We start from the raw sequence: 17894 nt of genomic DNA, 5'->3' as shown, positions 1-17894 counted from the left end.
CCACAAGGGCACGCTCCGCACCAGAGTGGTACGGCAACCCTGTGATGGAAATCATGTTGTTAGACAACGATGAACCTTCGAACTATGAAGAAGCAATGGCGGGCCCGGATTCCAACAAATGGCTTGAAGCTATGAAATCCGAGATAGGATCCATGTATGAGAACAAAGTATGGACTTTGGTGGACTTGCCCGATGACCGGCGAGCCATAGAAAATAAATGGATCTTCAAGAGGAAGACTGATGCAAACGGTAATGTAACCGTTTATAAAGCTCGACTTGTCGCAAAGGGTTTTCGACAAATTCAAGGAATTGACTACGAAGAGACTTTCTCTCCCGTAGCGAAGCTGAAATCAGTCCAAATCATGTTAGCAATTGCCGCCTTTTATGATTATGAAATTTGGCAAATGGACGTCAAAACAGCGTTCCTTAATGGGAACCTTAAGGAAGAGTTGTATATGATGCAACCAGAAGGTTTTGTCGACCCTAAGGGTGCTAACAAAGTGTGCAAGCTCCAGCGCTCCATCTATGGGTTGGTGCAAGCATCTCGGAGTTGGAACATTCGCTTTAATGAGGTGATTAAAGCGTTTGGGTTCATACAGGTTTATGGAGAAGCCTGTCTGTACAAGAAAGTGAGTGGGAGCTCTGTAGCTTTCCTCATACTATATGTGGATGACATATTATTGATGGGGAATAATATAGAGATGTTGGAGAGCATAAAGGCCTATTTGAACAAGAGTTTTTCAATGAAGGACCTTGGAGAAGCTGCATACATATTAGGCATCAAGATCTATAGAGAAAGATCGAGGCGCCTCATAGGTCTTTCACAAAGTATATACCTTGACAAGATATTGAAGAAGTTCAATATGGAAAACTCAAAGAAAGGGTTCTTGCCAGTTTTGAAAGGTATGAGATTGAGTAAGACTCAGTCACCGACCACGGCAGAAGATAGAGAGAAGATGAGTATTGTCCCCTACGCTTCAGTCATAGGCTCTCTAATGTATGCCATGCTGTGTACCAGACCTGATATAAACCTTGCCATAAGTTTGGTAGGGAGGTACCAAAGTGATCCCGGTATGGAACACTGGACAACAGTCAAGAATATAATTAAGTACCTGAAGAGGACTAAGGAGATGTTTCTCGTTTATGGAGGTGACGAAGAGCTCGTCGTAAAGGGTTAGGTCGATGCTAGCTTCGACACAGATCCGGATGACTCTAAGTCACAGACCGGATACGTATATGTTTTGAATGGTGGGGCGGTGAGCTGGTGCAGCAGCAAGCAAGAAGTCGTGGCAGCATCTACATGTGAAGCGGAGTACATAGCTGCTTCAGAAGCAGATCATGAAGGAATTTGGATGAAGGAGCTCATCACCGACCTTGGAGTGGTTCCAAGCGCGTCGGGTCCAATGACACTCTTCTGTGATAACACTGGGGCCATTGCCATAGCCAAGGAGCCCAGGTTTCACCAGAAGACGAAGCACATCAAACGCCGCTACAACTCCATCCAGGACCATGTACAGAGTGGAGTAATAGAGATTTGTAAAGTACATACGGATCTAAATGTTGTAGACCCGTTGACTAAACCTCTTCCACGAGCAAAACATGATCAACACCATAATGCTATGGGTGTTCGATACATCACAATGTAACTAGATTATTGACTCTAGTGCAAGTGGGAGACTATTGGAAATATGCCCTAGATGCAATAATAAAATGGTTATTATCATATTTCCTTGTTCATGATAATCGTCTATTGTTCATGCTATAATTGTATTAACAGGAAACAGTAATGCATGTGTGAATAAATAGATCACAATGTGTCCCTAGGAAGCCTCTAGTTGGCTAGCTCGTTAGTCAATAGATGATCATGGTTTCCTGGTCATGGGCATTAGATGTCATTGATAACGGGATCACATCATTGGGAGAATGATGTGATGGACAAGACCCAATCCTAAGCATAGCACTAGATCGTATTGTTCGTATGCTAAAGCTTTTCTAATGTCAAGTGTCTTTTCCTTCGACCGTGAGATTGTGAAACTCCCGGATACCGTAGGAGTGCTTTGGGTGTATCAAACATCACAACGTAACTGGGTGACTATAAAGGTGCACTATGGGTACCTCTGAAAGTGTCTGTTGGGTTGGTACGAATCGAGATCGGGATTTGTCACTCCGCATGACGGAGAGGTATCTCTGGGCCCACTCGGTAGAACATCATCATGAGCTCAATGTGACTAAGGAGTTAGTCACACGATGACGTGCTACGGAACAAGTAAAGAGACTTACCGGTAACGAGATTGAACAAGGTATAGGTATACCGACGATCGAATCTCGGGCAAGTTGTATATCGACAAACAAAGGGAATTGCATACAGGATTGATTGAATCCTTGACATCGTGGTTCATCCGATGAGATCATCGTGGAGCAACTGGGAGCCACCATGGGTATCCACACCCCGCCGATGGTTATTGGCCGGAGAAGTGTCTCGGTCATGTCTGCGTGTCTCCCGAACCCGTAGGGTCTACACACTTAAGGTTCGATGACGCTAGGGTTATAGGGAATTGTTATACAAGGTTACCTAAAGTTTTTCGGAGTCCCAGATGAGATCCCGGACGTCACGAGGAGATCCGGAATGGTCGGGAGGTAAAGATTGATATATAGGATGGATGGTTTTGGACACCGGAAATGTTTCGGACGTCACCGGTAATGTACCGGTACCACCAGAAATGGTCCTGGGGGTCCACCGGGAGGGGCCACCAGCCCCAAGAGGTAGCATGGGCCAAAAGAGGGAGGGCAACCAGCCCAAAGTGGGCTGGTGCGCCTCCCACAAGGAGGCCCAAGGCGCAGGAGGTGGAGAGGGGGGAACCCTAGGCGCTGGTGGGCCTAAGGCCCACCTAGGGGTGCGCCACCCCCTCCCCCTGCCCTGGCCGCCGCACCTCCCATCTGGGGGGGCTGCCGCACCACCTAGGGTGGGAACCCTAGGGGTGGCACCCCGTTCCCCTCCTCCTATATATAGTGGGGGTTTTGGGGCTGTTTTGCACACAGTTTTCCATCTCCCTCGGCGCAGCCGTGCCCCCCTTCTTCCTCTCCCACGGTGCTTGGCCAAGCCCTACCGGGAGACCTCGTCTCTCCATCGACACCACGCCATCGTGCTGCCAGAGATCTTTCCCAACCTTTCCCTCCTCCTTGCTGGATCAAGGTGCGAGAGACGTCACCGGGCTGCAAGTGTGTTGAACGCGAAGGTGTCGTGGTTCGGCATTAGATCGGAATCACATCGCGATCTGAATCGCTGCGAGTACGACTCCATCAACCACGTTCTAGCAACACTTCCGCTTAGCAATCTTCAAAGGTATGAAGATTCACTCACCCCTCTCTCGTTGCTGGTCTCTCCATAGGAAGATCTGAATATGCGTAGGAATTTTTTTGAATTTATGCTACATTACCCAACGGCTTGTTTGGGGCATCTTCGCCTCGAATGGAAGTTGAGAAAATTGTTCCTCAACCTTTTTAACCTACTGAAAATATTTACTATGAGATTCCTTTGGGTATGGTAGAGAAACTGTTGGCTAATCCATATAACGGTTCAACTCATCCTGATTACCATTTGATATATGGCAATGAGATTTGTGGATTGTTTAAGCTCCCAGGTCTACCCGAAGACAAAGTTAAAAAAGAAAGTTTTCCCTTTATCTTTGGAGGAAAAGCACTAGTGTGGTACAGGCTATCGGATGCTATTGGATCATGGGATTGGAATCACTTGAAGCTAGAACTTCACCAGAAGTATTATCCCATGCATCTAATTGCTAGCCTCGTGAAGGAGAAAGCATCAATCAAGCTTGGGGGAGGCTTAAATATATGATGCACACTTACCCCAACCATGAGCTTCCAAAGGAATTGATTATACAAAAAAAATATGCTCGGCTTTCTCATGATGATCAAACATTACTCGATGCTTGTGCTGTCGGGTCCTATATGAAGGAGACTGTTGAATTTAGATGGGTTCTTCTGGAAAATATTAAATGCAACGCTGAAGATTGAGAACTTCACGAAGGTAAAGAGGCAGATATAAAGCTCAACTTTCATTGTGTTGAATTTTTCATGGAAACTTCTCCTTTTCATAAGTTTAGCAACAAATACGACCTTGACTCTGAGATAGTAGCTACTTTCTGCGTATCTTTTGCTACCTATGTTGACCATCCCAACAAAAAATGGTTTAAATATCATCTTCCCATTGAAAAATTACCCAAGGAACCTGTCAGAATTAAGAAGGAAGAAATAATTGTTAACCATGTTGATCCAATTGTTCCTACTGCCTACATTAAGAAACCTCCTTTCCCTGTTAGGATTAGAGAACATGCTAAGGCTACAACAGTGGTTAATAAGAGTTATGTTAGAACACCTACACCTTCTGAACAAATAAATGTTGAGCCTAATGTAGCTATACTTAAAGATCTTCTAGTTAATAATATTGATGGGTAGGTTATTTACCTCTGTGATGAAGTTGCTCGAATTGCGAAACATGTTGGAAACAAACAAGATGAACTAGATAAAAATAAACAAGTGGTAGGCAGACATGTCATCTCGGTTAAAATTGGAGATAATTGCTATCATGGCCTGTGTGATATTGGTGCTAGTATTAGTGCTATACCTTTTACATTATATCAAGAAATTATGCATGATATAGCACCCTCTGAAATTGAAGATAATATCTGAAATTGAAGATATTGATGTCACTATTGAGCTTGCAAACCGTGATACTATTTCGCCACTTGGGATTGTTAGAGATGTTGAAGTATTGTGCAGAAAAGTCAAGTACCCCACTGATTTCTTAGTACTTGGTTCGGAACAAGATAACTTATGTCCCATCATATTTGGTAGACCTTTCTTGAATATGGTTAATGCTGAAATTGATTGTGCTACTGAGAAGGTCAAAGTGAGCTTTGGTGATATTTCTCATGAGTTTAACTTCTCCAAGTTTAGAAAACAGCCAGATGGAAAACAATTGCATAGTAAGGATGAAATAATTGCTCTTGCTTCTATTGCTTTACCTCCTACCGATCCACTAGAACAATACTTTTGCTAGACCATGAGAATGATATACATTTGAATGAAAGGAATGAAATAGATAAGCTACTCCTTTATCAACAACCTATCCTTAAGCATAACTTGCCAGTTGAAATTTTAGGTGATCCTCCTCCACCCAAGGGAGATCCTGTATTTGAGCTTAAGGCTTTACCTGATACTTTGAAATATGCTTATCTTGATGAAAAGAAGATATATCCTATTATTATTAGTGCCAACCTTTCAGAACATGAAGAAAAGAGATTACTCAAAATTCTAAAGAAGCACAGGGCTGCTATTGGATATACTCTTGATGATCTTAAAGGCATGAGCCCCACTCTCTGTCAGCACAAGATTAATATGGAACCTGATGCTAAACCAGTTGTTGATCATCAATGCCGTCTCAACCCTAAGATGAAAGAGGTGGTAAGAACTGAAATACTAAAAATTCTGGAAGGAGGTATAAGCTATCCTATTGTCGATAGTAGATGGGTAAGTCATGTTCGGTCTATTCCTGAGAAAGGTGGTATAACTATTGTTCCTAATGATAAAAATGAACTTATTCCACAAAGGATAGTAACTAGTTATAGGATGGTAATTAATTTCAGGAAAATAAATAAGGCTACTAGAAAATATCATTACCCCTTGCCTTTAATCGATCAAATGTTAGAAATATTATCTCAGCACACACATTTTTGCTCTCTTAATGGATATTCTGGATTCTCTCAAATACATGTATCAAAAGAGGACCAAGAGAAAACTACCTTTACTTGTCCCTTTTGAACTTATGCTTATAGGCGTATGCCTTTTGGTCTATGAAATGCACTTGATACCTTTCAAAGATGTATGACTGCTATATTCTCTGACTTTTATGAAAAGAGTGTTGAGGTTTTCATGGATGATTTTTCCATTTACGAGACTTCTTTTGATGATTGCTTGAGAAACCTTGATCGAGTTTTGCAGAGATGTGAAGAAACTAATCTCGTCTTGAATTGGGAGAAGTGACACTTTATGGTGAATGAAGCTATAATGCTTGGGCTTACGATTTCCGAACGAGGTATTGAGGTGGATAAGGCCAACGTTGATGCAATAGAGAAAATGCCTTGCCCAAAAGATATCAAAGGTATAAGAAGTTTCCTTGGTCATGCTGGTTTCTAAAGGCATTTCATTAAAGATTTCTCAAAGATTTCTAGGCCACTAACTAATATTTTCCAAAAAGATGTTCCTTTTGTTTTTGATGAGATTGTGTAGAAGCCTTTGAAATACATAAGAAAGCTTTAATTTCAACATCTATTGTCCAACCACCTGATTGGAACCTACCCTTTGAAATTAGGTGTGATGCTAGTGATTATGTTGTTTGTGTTGTTCTAGGGCAAAGAGTAGTCAAGAAATTGAATGTCATTCATTATGCTAGTAAGATCCTAGACACCACTCAAAGGAATTATGCTACTACTGAAAATGATTTTTTAGCAGTTGTGTTTGCATGTGATAAGTTTAGGCAATATATTGTTGATTCTAATGTAACTATTCAAACTGACCGTGCTGCTATTAAATACCTTATGGAAAAGAAATATGCTAAGCCTAGACTTATTAGATGAGTACTCTTACTTCAAGAGTTTGATTTGCGTATCGTTGATAGAAATGGAGCTGATAACCCTGTAGTAGATAACTTGTCTAGGATGGAAAATATTCTTGATGACCAACTGCCTATTGATGATAATTTTCCTGATGAGCTTATAAACACTTCATGTAGTACTCCTTGGTATGCGGCTTATGCAAATTACATTGTTGCTAAATATATTCCGCTTCACTTGTCAACAAAAAAATCTTCTTTGATTTACGGCATTACTTTTGGGATGACCCACATCTTTATAAAGGAGTAGATGGTGTTATTAGACGTTGTATAGTTGAGCATGAGTAGGAACAAATTTTAAGGAAGTGCCATTCCAAGGCCTACGGAGGACACCATGCCGGTGACAGAACTGCACACAAGGTATTACAATCCGGTTTCTATTGGCCTACTATTTTAAAAGATGCTCGTAAGTAGTCCTTTCTTGTGATGAATGCCAAAGAGTTGCTAATGTTGGTAAACGTCGGGAAATGCCTATGAACTATTCAGTTTCTATTGAACCATTTGATGTGTGGGATTTTGACTTTATGGGACCTTTTTACTCATATTTTAGTTGTTGTTGATTACGTTACTAAGTGGGTAGAAGCCATTCCAACTAGTAGTGCTGATCATAACACTTCTATTAAAATGTTTAAGGACATTATCTTTCTGAGGTTTGGGGTCCCTAGATATTTAATGACTGATGGTGGTTCACATTTTATTCATGGTGCTTTCCGTAAACTGCTAGTTAAATATGATGTTAACCATAGAATTGCATCACCTTACCATCCTCAATCTAATGGTCAAGTTGAACTGAGCAATCGAGAAATAAAATTAATCTTGCAGAAGACTGTAATAGGCCCAGAAAGAATTGATCTAAGAAACTTCATGATGCTTTGTGGGCTTATAAGAATCCCATAGGGATGTCGCCATATAAAATGGTCCATGGAAAAGCTTGTCATTTACCTCTTGAGTTAGAACATAAGATATATTGGGCAACTAAAGAACTTAATTATGATTTAAAACTTGTCGGTGAGAAGAGGTTATTTGATATTAGCTCACTGGATGAATGAAGGACACAAGCTTATGAAAATGCTAAGTTATTTAAAAAAAAGGGTTAAAAGATGGCATGACAAGAGAATTCAAAAACGAGAATATAATGTAGGAGACTTAGTGCTTTTGTACAATTCTCGTTTTAGATTTTTTGCAGGAAAACTCCTCTTCAAATGGAAAGGACGTTATGTTGCCGAGGAGATTTATCGCTCTCGTGCTATAAAAATTAATAACTTCGAAGGTAAAAACCCAAAAATGTTGAATGGACAAAGAATCAAGCATTATATTTCAGATACACCCATACATGTCATACCCGCAACTTCGAACACCTGCGTGTTTGATAGTTTAACCCCCACATGTTCCACACTACCACCTTAAGTTGTTGACTTGCGCCTTCTCGTTGCCCTTTTCTAATTACAAAAAGAAGCACATTTTGATGTGTGTTGGAAAAATATTTCGCCCAAACAATAAATCACCGTCTTTGTCATCAGAAACAACTCTTGTTTTGTTAAAGTTGGAATAAGATTTTCTTTCGTATTGATATAACCAAGGGAAAAACAATAAAACTTTTAACTACAAGGACGCAAAACCTGCCGAGACACTGTTAATGTGAAGAACTACCAGGAGCTAGTCTTACCCATTATTGCACACCAATAATTCAACGAGACCCATTACCCATTATTGTAATCAATAACATGAGCTCCACTTACAGCAAATCCTGTGAATGGGGCCTTTAGAAGAATAGTACAACTTTGCTCAGAAAAGAAGAATGGTGCAGGAAACAATCAGTACGTTCTTCATAACACTGTTACAACATTCTCATAATCATTGTGACTGTGAAGTGTCTGGTCCAACGGAACCGCATAAGCTGCAGAAAGATCTCAGCTTTCCATTGAGTGGGTATCAGGCGGTTTTCGTTTTCAGTGAGCACAACCCAATGTTCATGTAAACCACAGCTAAACTAGCGGATGCACCATCAAATCAGAGGAAGAATAGTTAAGCAATAGCAATGCGACACATGCCACTGGGCAATCACCTCGTGATCCTATGTAGAAGAGCAGCAGATAAACACATATAGCCGAAGTGGCCATGCCTATAGCCGGGTGTGGACCCAGGCGTGAATTATGTGGCTTAGCTGCGAAGTCTACTACTGCAAGGTCCTGATCTCTTGGTAATGGCTCGAGAATATGCTGCCTCCACCGAGGCTTGAACCTTAGCAACCTCTCGACAGGTTGACCTCCAAATCCAATCACCATAATGCTGGACCGGTGGTGCGGCACTGCCATACGATTAGACCTGCAATCTTGTTGTTCCTTTCTTTTCAAAGTGACATTCAAATGTGATTCATCGCACCTGTTTCCCATGACAATCTCCAGCAATAATTGGCATCAACACACGAGCTGCTGAAACACGGAGGAAATGCACAGTTCCTTCTAGTACTAGGGAGGGACTACATACACAATGTACAGGAGCAGCATGACTACAAGCCAGTTTTTTTGGCAGTAACAAACACCGAGTCAACAACACAACCTTCTACTGTGTTATGACCCCACGGCCACTCCGTTACGAAGGAAGGCAAAAGACTCGCGGCCACTCTGTGTCATCCTTCATGCAACAAGTGGAAGCAACTGATAACAATGGCTCTAAAAATCATACGTGGTGATCAAACCTTCAGGCCTGAGCGGCACAAGCACGGAGTGGACTCTCGCCGGGTCGGGCTGGCCCGGCTCGGAGCACCCGCACGCCCTCTTCGGCTCGGCGAACAAGCACTGGCGGCACGTCGGGCACGTGGAGCGCGCGAGGAGCCACCGGTCAATGCATCTGACATGGAAGCCATGGTTGCACTTGGGCAGGACCTTGACGTGCTCCCCGGCCTCGAAGTCCGAGAGGCAGATGGCGCACATCGGGCAGGCCGTGTTGAGCTTCAGCCCGGCCGAGTAGACCATGATCGGCATGGCTCGCACCGCCTTCCTCCTCAGACCGCCCTTGGCCAGCCGCGCCACCACCCGGCTGGGCTCCGCGTCCGCCACCACACGGCTCGAGCACCGCAGCGCGCACCGGACGATCGAGTTGAGCCCCAGCGCGCAGATGAGCGCGCAGAGGAGGACGGCGAGGATCATCACCACGTTCGCGTCGAAGCTGCTGCTTCCCGGAGCGCCGCCGTCGGTCACCGGCTGGATTGGACCGGAGGGCTGGCCCCCGGAGAAGGAAGGGGTGTGAAGCAGCGTCCTTCTTGAGTACATGCTCACTCTTGGCGGTAATCTTGCTTCAGAACGTGGATCAATCTAGCTTCGTAGTATAGGCCTTTCTTCTGTATTGCTTTGCTGCTATGTGAATGTGATTTGCCCCTGGTAGAATCATAAGCCGGGGTTATGCTCAGGTATTTATAGGCTCATTAAGGTTTAAGGCTGCAACAATAAGGCGTGAGTTATATTTTATTTGGCACGGCTGGCTGACCTTTTTGTCCTCACCAGCCAATAGAGACAAATGCTTTCAGGCGAATGGCTCAGGGGTGTTTATTTTCAGGGACTTTTTAGTCTAGGGACTAAAAAATCCCTTTTAGTCCTATATGAAACAAACAGGAGGGACTCTTAGGGACTAAAAGAGGTTATTTTGGGATTAAAGGAAGAAGTACCTATGGGATGGTCTTTTGGGGACTTTTTTGGTACTTTTTTCAACAGTGCACCTACTTTTAGTATGTCATTTAATAATTTGTACTCCCTCCGTTCCTAAATATAAGACCTTGTAAAGATTGTACTATGGACTACATACGGATCTATATAGACATATTTTAAAGTATAGATTCACTCATTTTACTCCGTATGTAGTCTATAGTAAAATCTCTACAAGGTCTTATATTTAGGAACGGAGGGAGTAGTATATTACTAGGGGTAACATGGTCTTTTTGCATGTTATTTAATGACCTCTAATCCATGTTTAGTCCAAAAAACAAACGGATAGGGACTAGGGAGTTTTTAGTTGAGACAAAAAAAAAGTCTCGAGACTTCTGAAACAAACAGGGCCTCAAGGTGCAGAGTTGGAAATTCATTTGGTCGCGGCAAGTGGGCTGCATCTGATCTCGGTGCGTTTTCTGGGAATCAGAGGGCCATACGGAGCACCATGCCTTGTCTGCCTAATAATGCTACATATAGAAGCAGGGAGATCGGAACTGTATAAAATGGAATGAGACCCTGTCTGGTTCCATATGAAAACACAGTGCCGAGGCATTACTTGCATAAATCCATTAAATAAGCCACTGAAAGAGAACAACAATTTTTTACTGCCAAGCCATTCCTGCAAGTTTACAGAAACACTACTCATAACTGCAGGAAAGTGCACTCTGGATATGTTATTGAATGTAATTAGCCCGGCAGATCGTGAAACTTGCCGGCAAATATTTTGATCCAAGGAGAATCAACTGCAACTTGGTGTAGATTTACATAGCTGTTGCAACTTGAAATTAACTATGCGGCTACAGAGACGATAAGGACTGCGGCGAATACTAAGACAGGAAGGGAAAAAGGAGGATCATTATTCTTCAGTTTTCCACTTTGAGTGCATCAGAATCAGCCATACAGCACAGCTAGCAAAACCGGAGGGTGATTTGTCAAATGAGAGCTACTGCTACTAGGGTCATCAGCAGCAGTCCTAGTGGGTAAAGCACCTCTTAGATGACTGATTAGTCCAGAACAAAGCAATTCTGGCATAAAAAAAAATAAGTTAAGTTATATGGTGTGCAACGAAGCATCATCATACATATATAAACCATGATGAGTGCTGCTTCCTCCATCAAAACGTATGTTTCTTTCGCACGTTGCTGACAGTTACAACCATAATGGCTGCTGTTTTCTGTTGTATCAAGGCCAGTTACATCTCAGATCTTGTGCATCAGTGTATCATGACAATAGCTACTACTTTAGTAAAGCTACTAGACACAATTCAGAGTACCCTAACAATGAAGCACGAGGAGGGGTGTTTCATAAATATGTATCCGTTAGCAAATATCCATGTCAAATACGGTACATAATAATCAAATGTTGCGAACTAAAGGACTTTGGTTGCTTCAGATGAGCCTGGCCCTAGGATGACGAAGGATCAAATGTTGCGGCAGTTGGACTAGGGAATGTACATGAGGTAACGCCCAAGATCGTAGAATGGCGAGAAGATTTTTGAAAATGAAATTCAGGCAACAGCATTGACAGGCATCACGCAGATCAGAAGGGTCAGCTCAGTAGGATAATCAACAGCCTGTTAGTGCCCATGGGCGCTGTTTTTAATTTCTACTCATGCTTATCTGCAAAGACCAAAGCTATCCTATGAGCTTCTCTTATGATGTCAAGAAAGTACGCACCAATGGGTCCAACTTCTCGTTTCTAACGTACACATAAACTGTTTGCCACAAGCTCTGACCATTGCACCAGGCCTTCTTGAGTGATGAACTTGTAGACATCTACGTGTAAATCATGCGATCCTTCCAAGCTGCCCCTAATTTAACCTTATCTTAAGTCGCTTTGTGCCTTTTAGACCTGGTATATTTAACCATTCAGGTTACAAGAAGAGCACAATGCCTCAAATCTATAGGTTACCCATCAGGAGAAATAGCCTCGGTCCATGTACAACAAAAAGAACAAAAGGCAACCCATGACAAGAAAGAGAAATCAATGTAAAAAGTATGGATGCTGATGAATGCTGCTCCAGATAACTTGCTGCGATAAACGGAAAGAAAGTCCGTGTCGCAATTTCCTTTAATGCAGTTAGCCCTTGCCAACACACTCTTGCACCACATCAGGTTAGCAGATATATACTAGATATAAGGAATAGGGTCAAGTCAACCGTGTTATATTAGGCGCAGCATGAATAAAGCCACAAACTTTGAATAACTATTCAGCAACCTTCTTTAAATGCATATTAACATGTAACAAAGGTTTCTGGAAATGTATAACTCAGCATCTTTGCTGCTGCGCAACAGGAAGAGGCAGCCATACTAGACAGCGATGAGAGATGATATACCCAGATAGTGGGGGGTTTACACATCATCCAGTGGCAGCGATTAGCAAAACCGACATGATGAGAGTGGGTGTGAGACAAAAGGGAATGTTGTTAGGACAAGGATCCATTTGTTAGAAGTCTGTCCGGACTGGAGAGTGAACTGCTAGAGGTATTTTAGGAAGATGGAGAGTGGGGAGATGAGGAAGCACAAGGTATTCATCGAAAAATATGCACCATGAAGTGGGTTCTTTATACTTGTACGTAAGTGAAGGTGAAAATACCACCTCCTATCCCTTCAGCCTGCATTTTTTTTGAAGCTGAATCTATGCATCTTGATGAAACTGCTTCAATCACAAATCTGGAAAACCCAGCCATATCCTAGAGCACTGCCCCCACCACCGCCCATAAGCATATATAGAGCAGACCCTATTCAGCTAGTGCACATGAATAGTAAGAAAAATGTCAGGTGACAATAATGCTCTTTATGTGCAGTGTTTTCGTGTTCATTTGGTATATTAAATATAAGCAAACATTCATCATAGTTCTAATATAAGCATTCACCGTAGTAAACATACATATAAATGCTTTCCTGTTATCCTTGTTTTGCTTCATAAGACATTGAATTCCGAAAACAAGACTTCAAACAGGAAATTTTAAAAAAGAAACAGAAGAATTAATACCGTTGTTATCTAATCCGTACCAACTATCATAACAATACAAGGTTAAATAGCCATAGAACATCAGAAGTGTAGCATATAAATAATCAGGTGTGACTAACAGTCAAAAGAAGAACAAAGCACAATAGGCTCAGAGAACTCTGTGGTGAAAGCTGATCCACAGGTTATTTAAGTATCACCTGGGCTAAGGTGAGCATGAACTGATAAACACAACAAAAAACAAGTAATAAACTCTATCAGCAAATGCGAGATGGATCACCTGAATTGAAGAGGCACTGACATATTATATCCCTACTTTATTTATGAGGCAGCATCTCATCGCTTGCATGGTGAAAGAGCTTAGTTTGACAGACCGAGTGCATAGAGCTAGCACACAAGATGAGGTCTGGGGAGTGATTATAGGAACCTAGTCTTACTCTTACCCCTGCAAAATGCAGCCTCCAGTCTTTTTCTAGTTAGCTTATCTTTCATAAATCTAAGGCCCATATCAGTTGTAAACTGAAAAACACCTACGAAGGCAGTCTATTGTATGGTATTGTGTGTACTCCCTATTCCAGTTAGAAGGTCCAGCCGCCCAGGCAGTCAGTAGTATATTAGGAAAGCTTAGGGTTAGGATAAGAGTCCAATGTCAGAACACAGATATATTTGACATGGGTCAACTTAAGTAGCTCTATGCAAGAGTCAGCCACACTAGACAGGGAGAGGCAGCCACACTAGACATCTGACCTTATCCGACCATCTGATAGATAGATTACCCTTTTGCTGCTAGTGGTAGGCCATTTATGCATAAAGTGGCATTCCTACTTATCACCTGTATCTACACCACAATCTGCCAGAACACGGATGAAAGAATAAATAAGTCCTAAGTTAGTGCTAGGATAAATGCACTTTACATAGTTAAGTTTTACTATGAAATGTGCAAAGGATGTTCTTGTGTTAGGACTCTTTTGGATTTTTATGTGCCATTCACCCATTATTTCTCAAGAACACAAAAATTGACGATATTGTCCTTAGTTAAATCGATTCAAATTTTAACCATATGTTCGTCAGCACATGCTGAAAAAAGGTAACATAGCGATAAGCATTCTGTCTTGTCAAAATTATGGCTAGCTAATGAGTTGCTAAACTTTGTAAAACATACAAGATATGTTACGGATATGGCATGCCGATACAGGACAAGATACCAGTAACTTCATTTGGATACATCATTTGCACAGAACTTTATTGAAGAATAGATGGAAGACGGACGATGAATACAACACATAGAGTTCAGCATGCTACTGTGCTAAGATCTGTCTCGTATAGATATAAAGCGAGGACTAGCATTAAATGAGTCCATGACAACAATGAACAATAAAGGATGCACGATTGGGAGGTGGTAAATACGACACCAACCAATGTAAATACTCAAGTATCCAACATTTGAACTCACAGAGTGTCCCCTGACAAACTTATTTCTTGTGCAGAGTACAAAGACAATTCTCCTGGCCAACATCAGCTGCAATGCAAGGAGATTGGCATTTTCCTTCCTGGTACCAGGTTACTCGCTTCTCCACCAACTCATTTAAGAAAGTATCCAGCTTATCGACAGTGACACTGGGCATTACCACAACATGTGATATACTTCCCTCACAAGCAAGCTGCCACCGTCGCACAAACTCCTCGTCCTTTGGCCTCTCAAAAACTACTGTACTGCTGAGCTCGTTAAGCATCGCACTAATTCCAGCATCCTTGAGCCGATCTTTAAGGTAATGTGCATTTCTCAAGCATTTCTGAACTTCCTTCTGAAAACCTCTATAGCCTTTCCTGTTCAGGGTGTACCATAGGAAGATGGGAGCATGACCATTCCTGCTTCCCATGATTGTAGCATCACGTGAAGCTAGATACTCCACATTACTAGAAAGGGCATTTATGTGATTCAACCTTGTTATCTGGACACCACAGGGCATGGGACATCCAACAAACTTGTGACCAGACACGCTCACACTCCCAATGGGCTTCTTAAAGGATACCCTAGGTGCCTGTTGATCAGCAATAATAAAATCAAGGATAATAAAACAATGTGTCAAAAGAAGCAACCAATATGGCGTTAGGGGGCAAAAATAGAGCTACCAGCTTAACAAATGGCATCATCAGACCAAACAGAGCACCATCACAGTGTATATAAAACCGATCCTTGAACCCACTTTTTTCAAGTGTTTCGATAACCAAGTCAAGATCATCAACTGCTCCCTTGACAGTTGTCCCTACATGAAGAAACAGTTGCGTTTACAGCCCGATCATGAAGGTGCAGATTTGCAAGTGGAGTAAAGAGTGTAGCTCACCAATGTTGACATTAATAATAGCAGGTTTATCTTTGTTTTCAAGTAGCTTTCTTCCAAAATCCGCACAATCCATTTCTCCAGAGACAAGAGTATCCACTTTGACACAATCCATCCTGTACATTCTCGCTGCTTTGAATACTGAGTAGTGGGAGTCACGAGAGGCATACAAGATCCCATCAGGGAAAACTTCTCTTCTGTTAAACAGTTTGTAGGTGTAAATAAGATTTCAGAAACAAGAGGTATATCTCTGTCTATATTATATATGTAGTACAGTATATTGTAAGTACTGACCCGACAAGAATCCCATGCAGGTTTCCTTCGGTGCCACAGTTTGTAATGTATCCCCAATATTCATCCTTTTCCAGGTCCCACAAGCGAGCAAACCAATCCAACACACCCACTTCAAACTGCCTCGAGTGCACGCCATAGTTGCTCTCAATGAATGGGTCGCCCAGGTTGTTAATAGAGAAGTGCTGCAGCTGGGAAAGAGCACCGTACTCAAAGTCCAGATTGTATGGGTAGCCTACATGCAAACAGATGAGAGTGTCGTAAGAGTGGAAGCAGATGGCTATAAAAGTCAGTTGTCGCACTCAACCAGATTCATCGATGACATTGCACCTCCAGGAACTGGATGTAGTCAATACACGTTCCACCTCCTCACCAAAAGGTTAACAGGCAAATACTTCACTATTATAAGACGTTTTTGATATTTCAATATGGACTATATACGGATTAAAATGAGTCTATATACATCCGAATCAGAAAAAAAGCGACTCCATAAAACATCTTACAATACTGAATAGTGAATGGAGGGAGTACTCCCTCAGTTGCATAATTATTGTCGTGGTTTGAACTAAAACCACGACAGTAATTATGAAACGAAGTGAGTAGCATAAATCGGGGCTAGGATCACTGTATCACCACACTAATCGGACCGGATCATTCTTCACTGCATCAAAGGAACGAGCAGAGGAGGAAGGGGGGACTTTACCGAGGTGGTGTTTGGTGCGCTCGACGAGGGAGCGGCGGTAGCGTGCGAGGACGCCGGCCATGGTGGCCTCGCGCTCGCCGGTGAACTCGTCGTCGGCGTCGGGCTCCTTCACCGCGAAGCAGGAGGCGTGCATGTTCCTCCCCAGCACGATCTCCCTCGCCCCCTCCACCACCTCCGGCGCCAGCTCCTCGGGCAGCGGCGCCGCGACGGCCTTCTCGGGGAGCCCCGGGCCACTTGGCGCCGTCACGCCATTGGCGATGCCGCCCGTCATGGCGTCGGCGTCGGCGTCGGCGTCGGCGTCGGGGACGAGAGTGGTGGGATTGGAGAGGGCGGAGGAGGAGGCTTTGGTTGGAGGCTTTGATTTGAGATCTGGATGGAAATATGGTATGGTTGATTAGGCTGCCCCGTGCGTGCCTCGCAGAAAAGAAAAGGCTTTGGTTGATTGGCCCGTCGTGATCGTGTGGGCCCCGGCAAGATCTCCAAAGCCCAATCTTGATTGATTGATTGATTCGGGCCTCGGAAGGGCCGACCAATACACAAGCTGAGCGCACCGATTTCCCGCGTCCCGAACTGCAAACAGGCCCAGAAACAAAATACGGCTCGTCCCCTGATTCATTTCACTTTATTCGAAGCAGACGGCGATTGCTCAAAAAAAAAAAAAGTGAAAGCAGACGGCGGCGCGCTGCTGGCGGGGTGGGCGGCTGGCGACTGGCCCCTAATTCATGTGATGGCAGGTAAATTAGGGCTTGTTCGGTTAATCCCGGCGAGGAGGGGATTGGAGAGGATTGAGGTGGAATTTGACTTGCAGGGGATTTAATCCCTCTCAATCCCCTCCAAACCTCTTCAATTCGAAAGGAACCGAACAAGGCCTTAGGGGTTTGCTGATGGTGTTTTCCTCGGCTCCCTGTGACTATCTTTGGGCATATGGGATTGTTTGTTTGGAGAGATCGGGGGATACCATATTTTTAGGGTTTCTGCTCCGCAGTTTGGGCACCGAATCACGCTATCTTCTATCTTATGTTTTTGTTTAGCGATTCATGCCAAGTTGGTACTCGCTCTGTAAAGAAATATAAGAATGTAGAGATCTACATTCCTCTACATTCTTATATTTCTTTACAGTGGAAGTACACAATAAGCCGACAGACTACTCAAATTCAGAAAGATACATCTTGTTGCATTGCATGCAGAGTTGACAG

General features: G+C 42.9%; 2 protein-coding genes across 2 annotated transcripts; both read right to left on the bottom strand.

The window, feature by feature from the left end:
• Window positions 1–9035: 9035 nt before the first annotated feature.
• Window positions 9036–10238, bottom strand: LOC123430274 (RING-H2 finger protein ATL78-like). The gene has a single exon (XM_045114150.1). The coding sequence runs from the start codon at window positions 9958–9960 to the stop codon at window positions 9361–9363; it is 600 nt and encodes a 199-aa protein (XP_044970085.1). The 5' UTR covers window positions 9961–10238; the 3' UTR covers window positions 9036–9360.
• A 4336-nt stretch (window positions 10239–14574) lies between these two features.
• On the bottom strand, window positions 14575–17065 carry LOC123426701 (serine decarboxylase 1). The gene is made up of 5 exons (XM_045110572.1): window positions 16699–17065; window positions 15999–16230; window positions 15708–15901; window positions 15496–15629; window positions 14575–15404 (listed from the first exon to the last, which is right to left on the bottom strand). Exons 1-5 carry the CDS (start codon window positions 16967–16969, stop codon window positions 14835–14837), a joined length of 1401 nt encoding a protein of 466 aa, XP_044966507.1. The 5' UTR covers window positions 16970–17065; the 3' UTR covers window positions 14575–14834.
• Window positions 17066–17894: the final 829 nt, after the last annotated feature.

This window comes from Hordeum vulgare, chromosome 2H, assembly GCF_904849725.1.
Source record: "Hordeum vulgare subsp. vulgare chromosome 2H, MorexV3_pseudomolecules_assembly, whole genome shotgun sequence".
Classification (NCBI taxonomy): domain Eukaryota; kingdom Viridiplantae; phylum Streptophyta; class Magnoliopsida; order Poales; family Poaceae; genus Hordeum; species Hordeum vulgare.
This window is presented reverse-complemented; position numbering and strand designations above follow the sequence as displayed.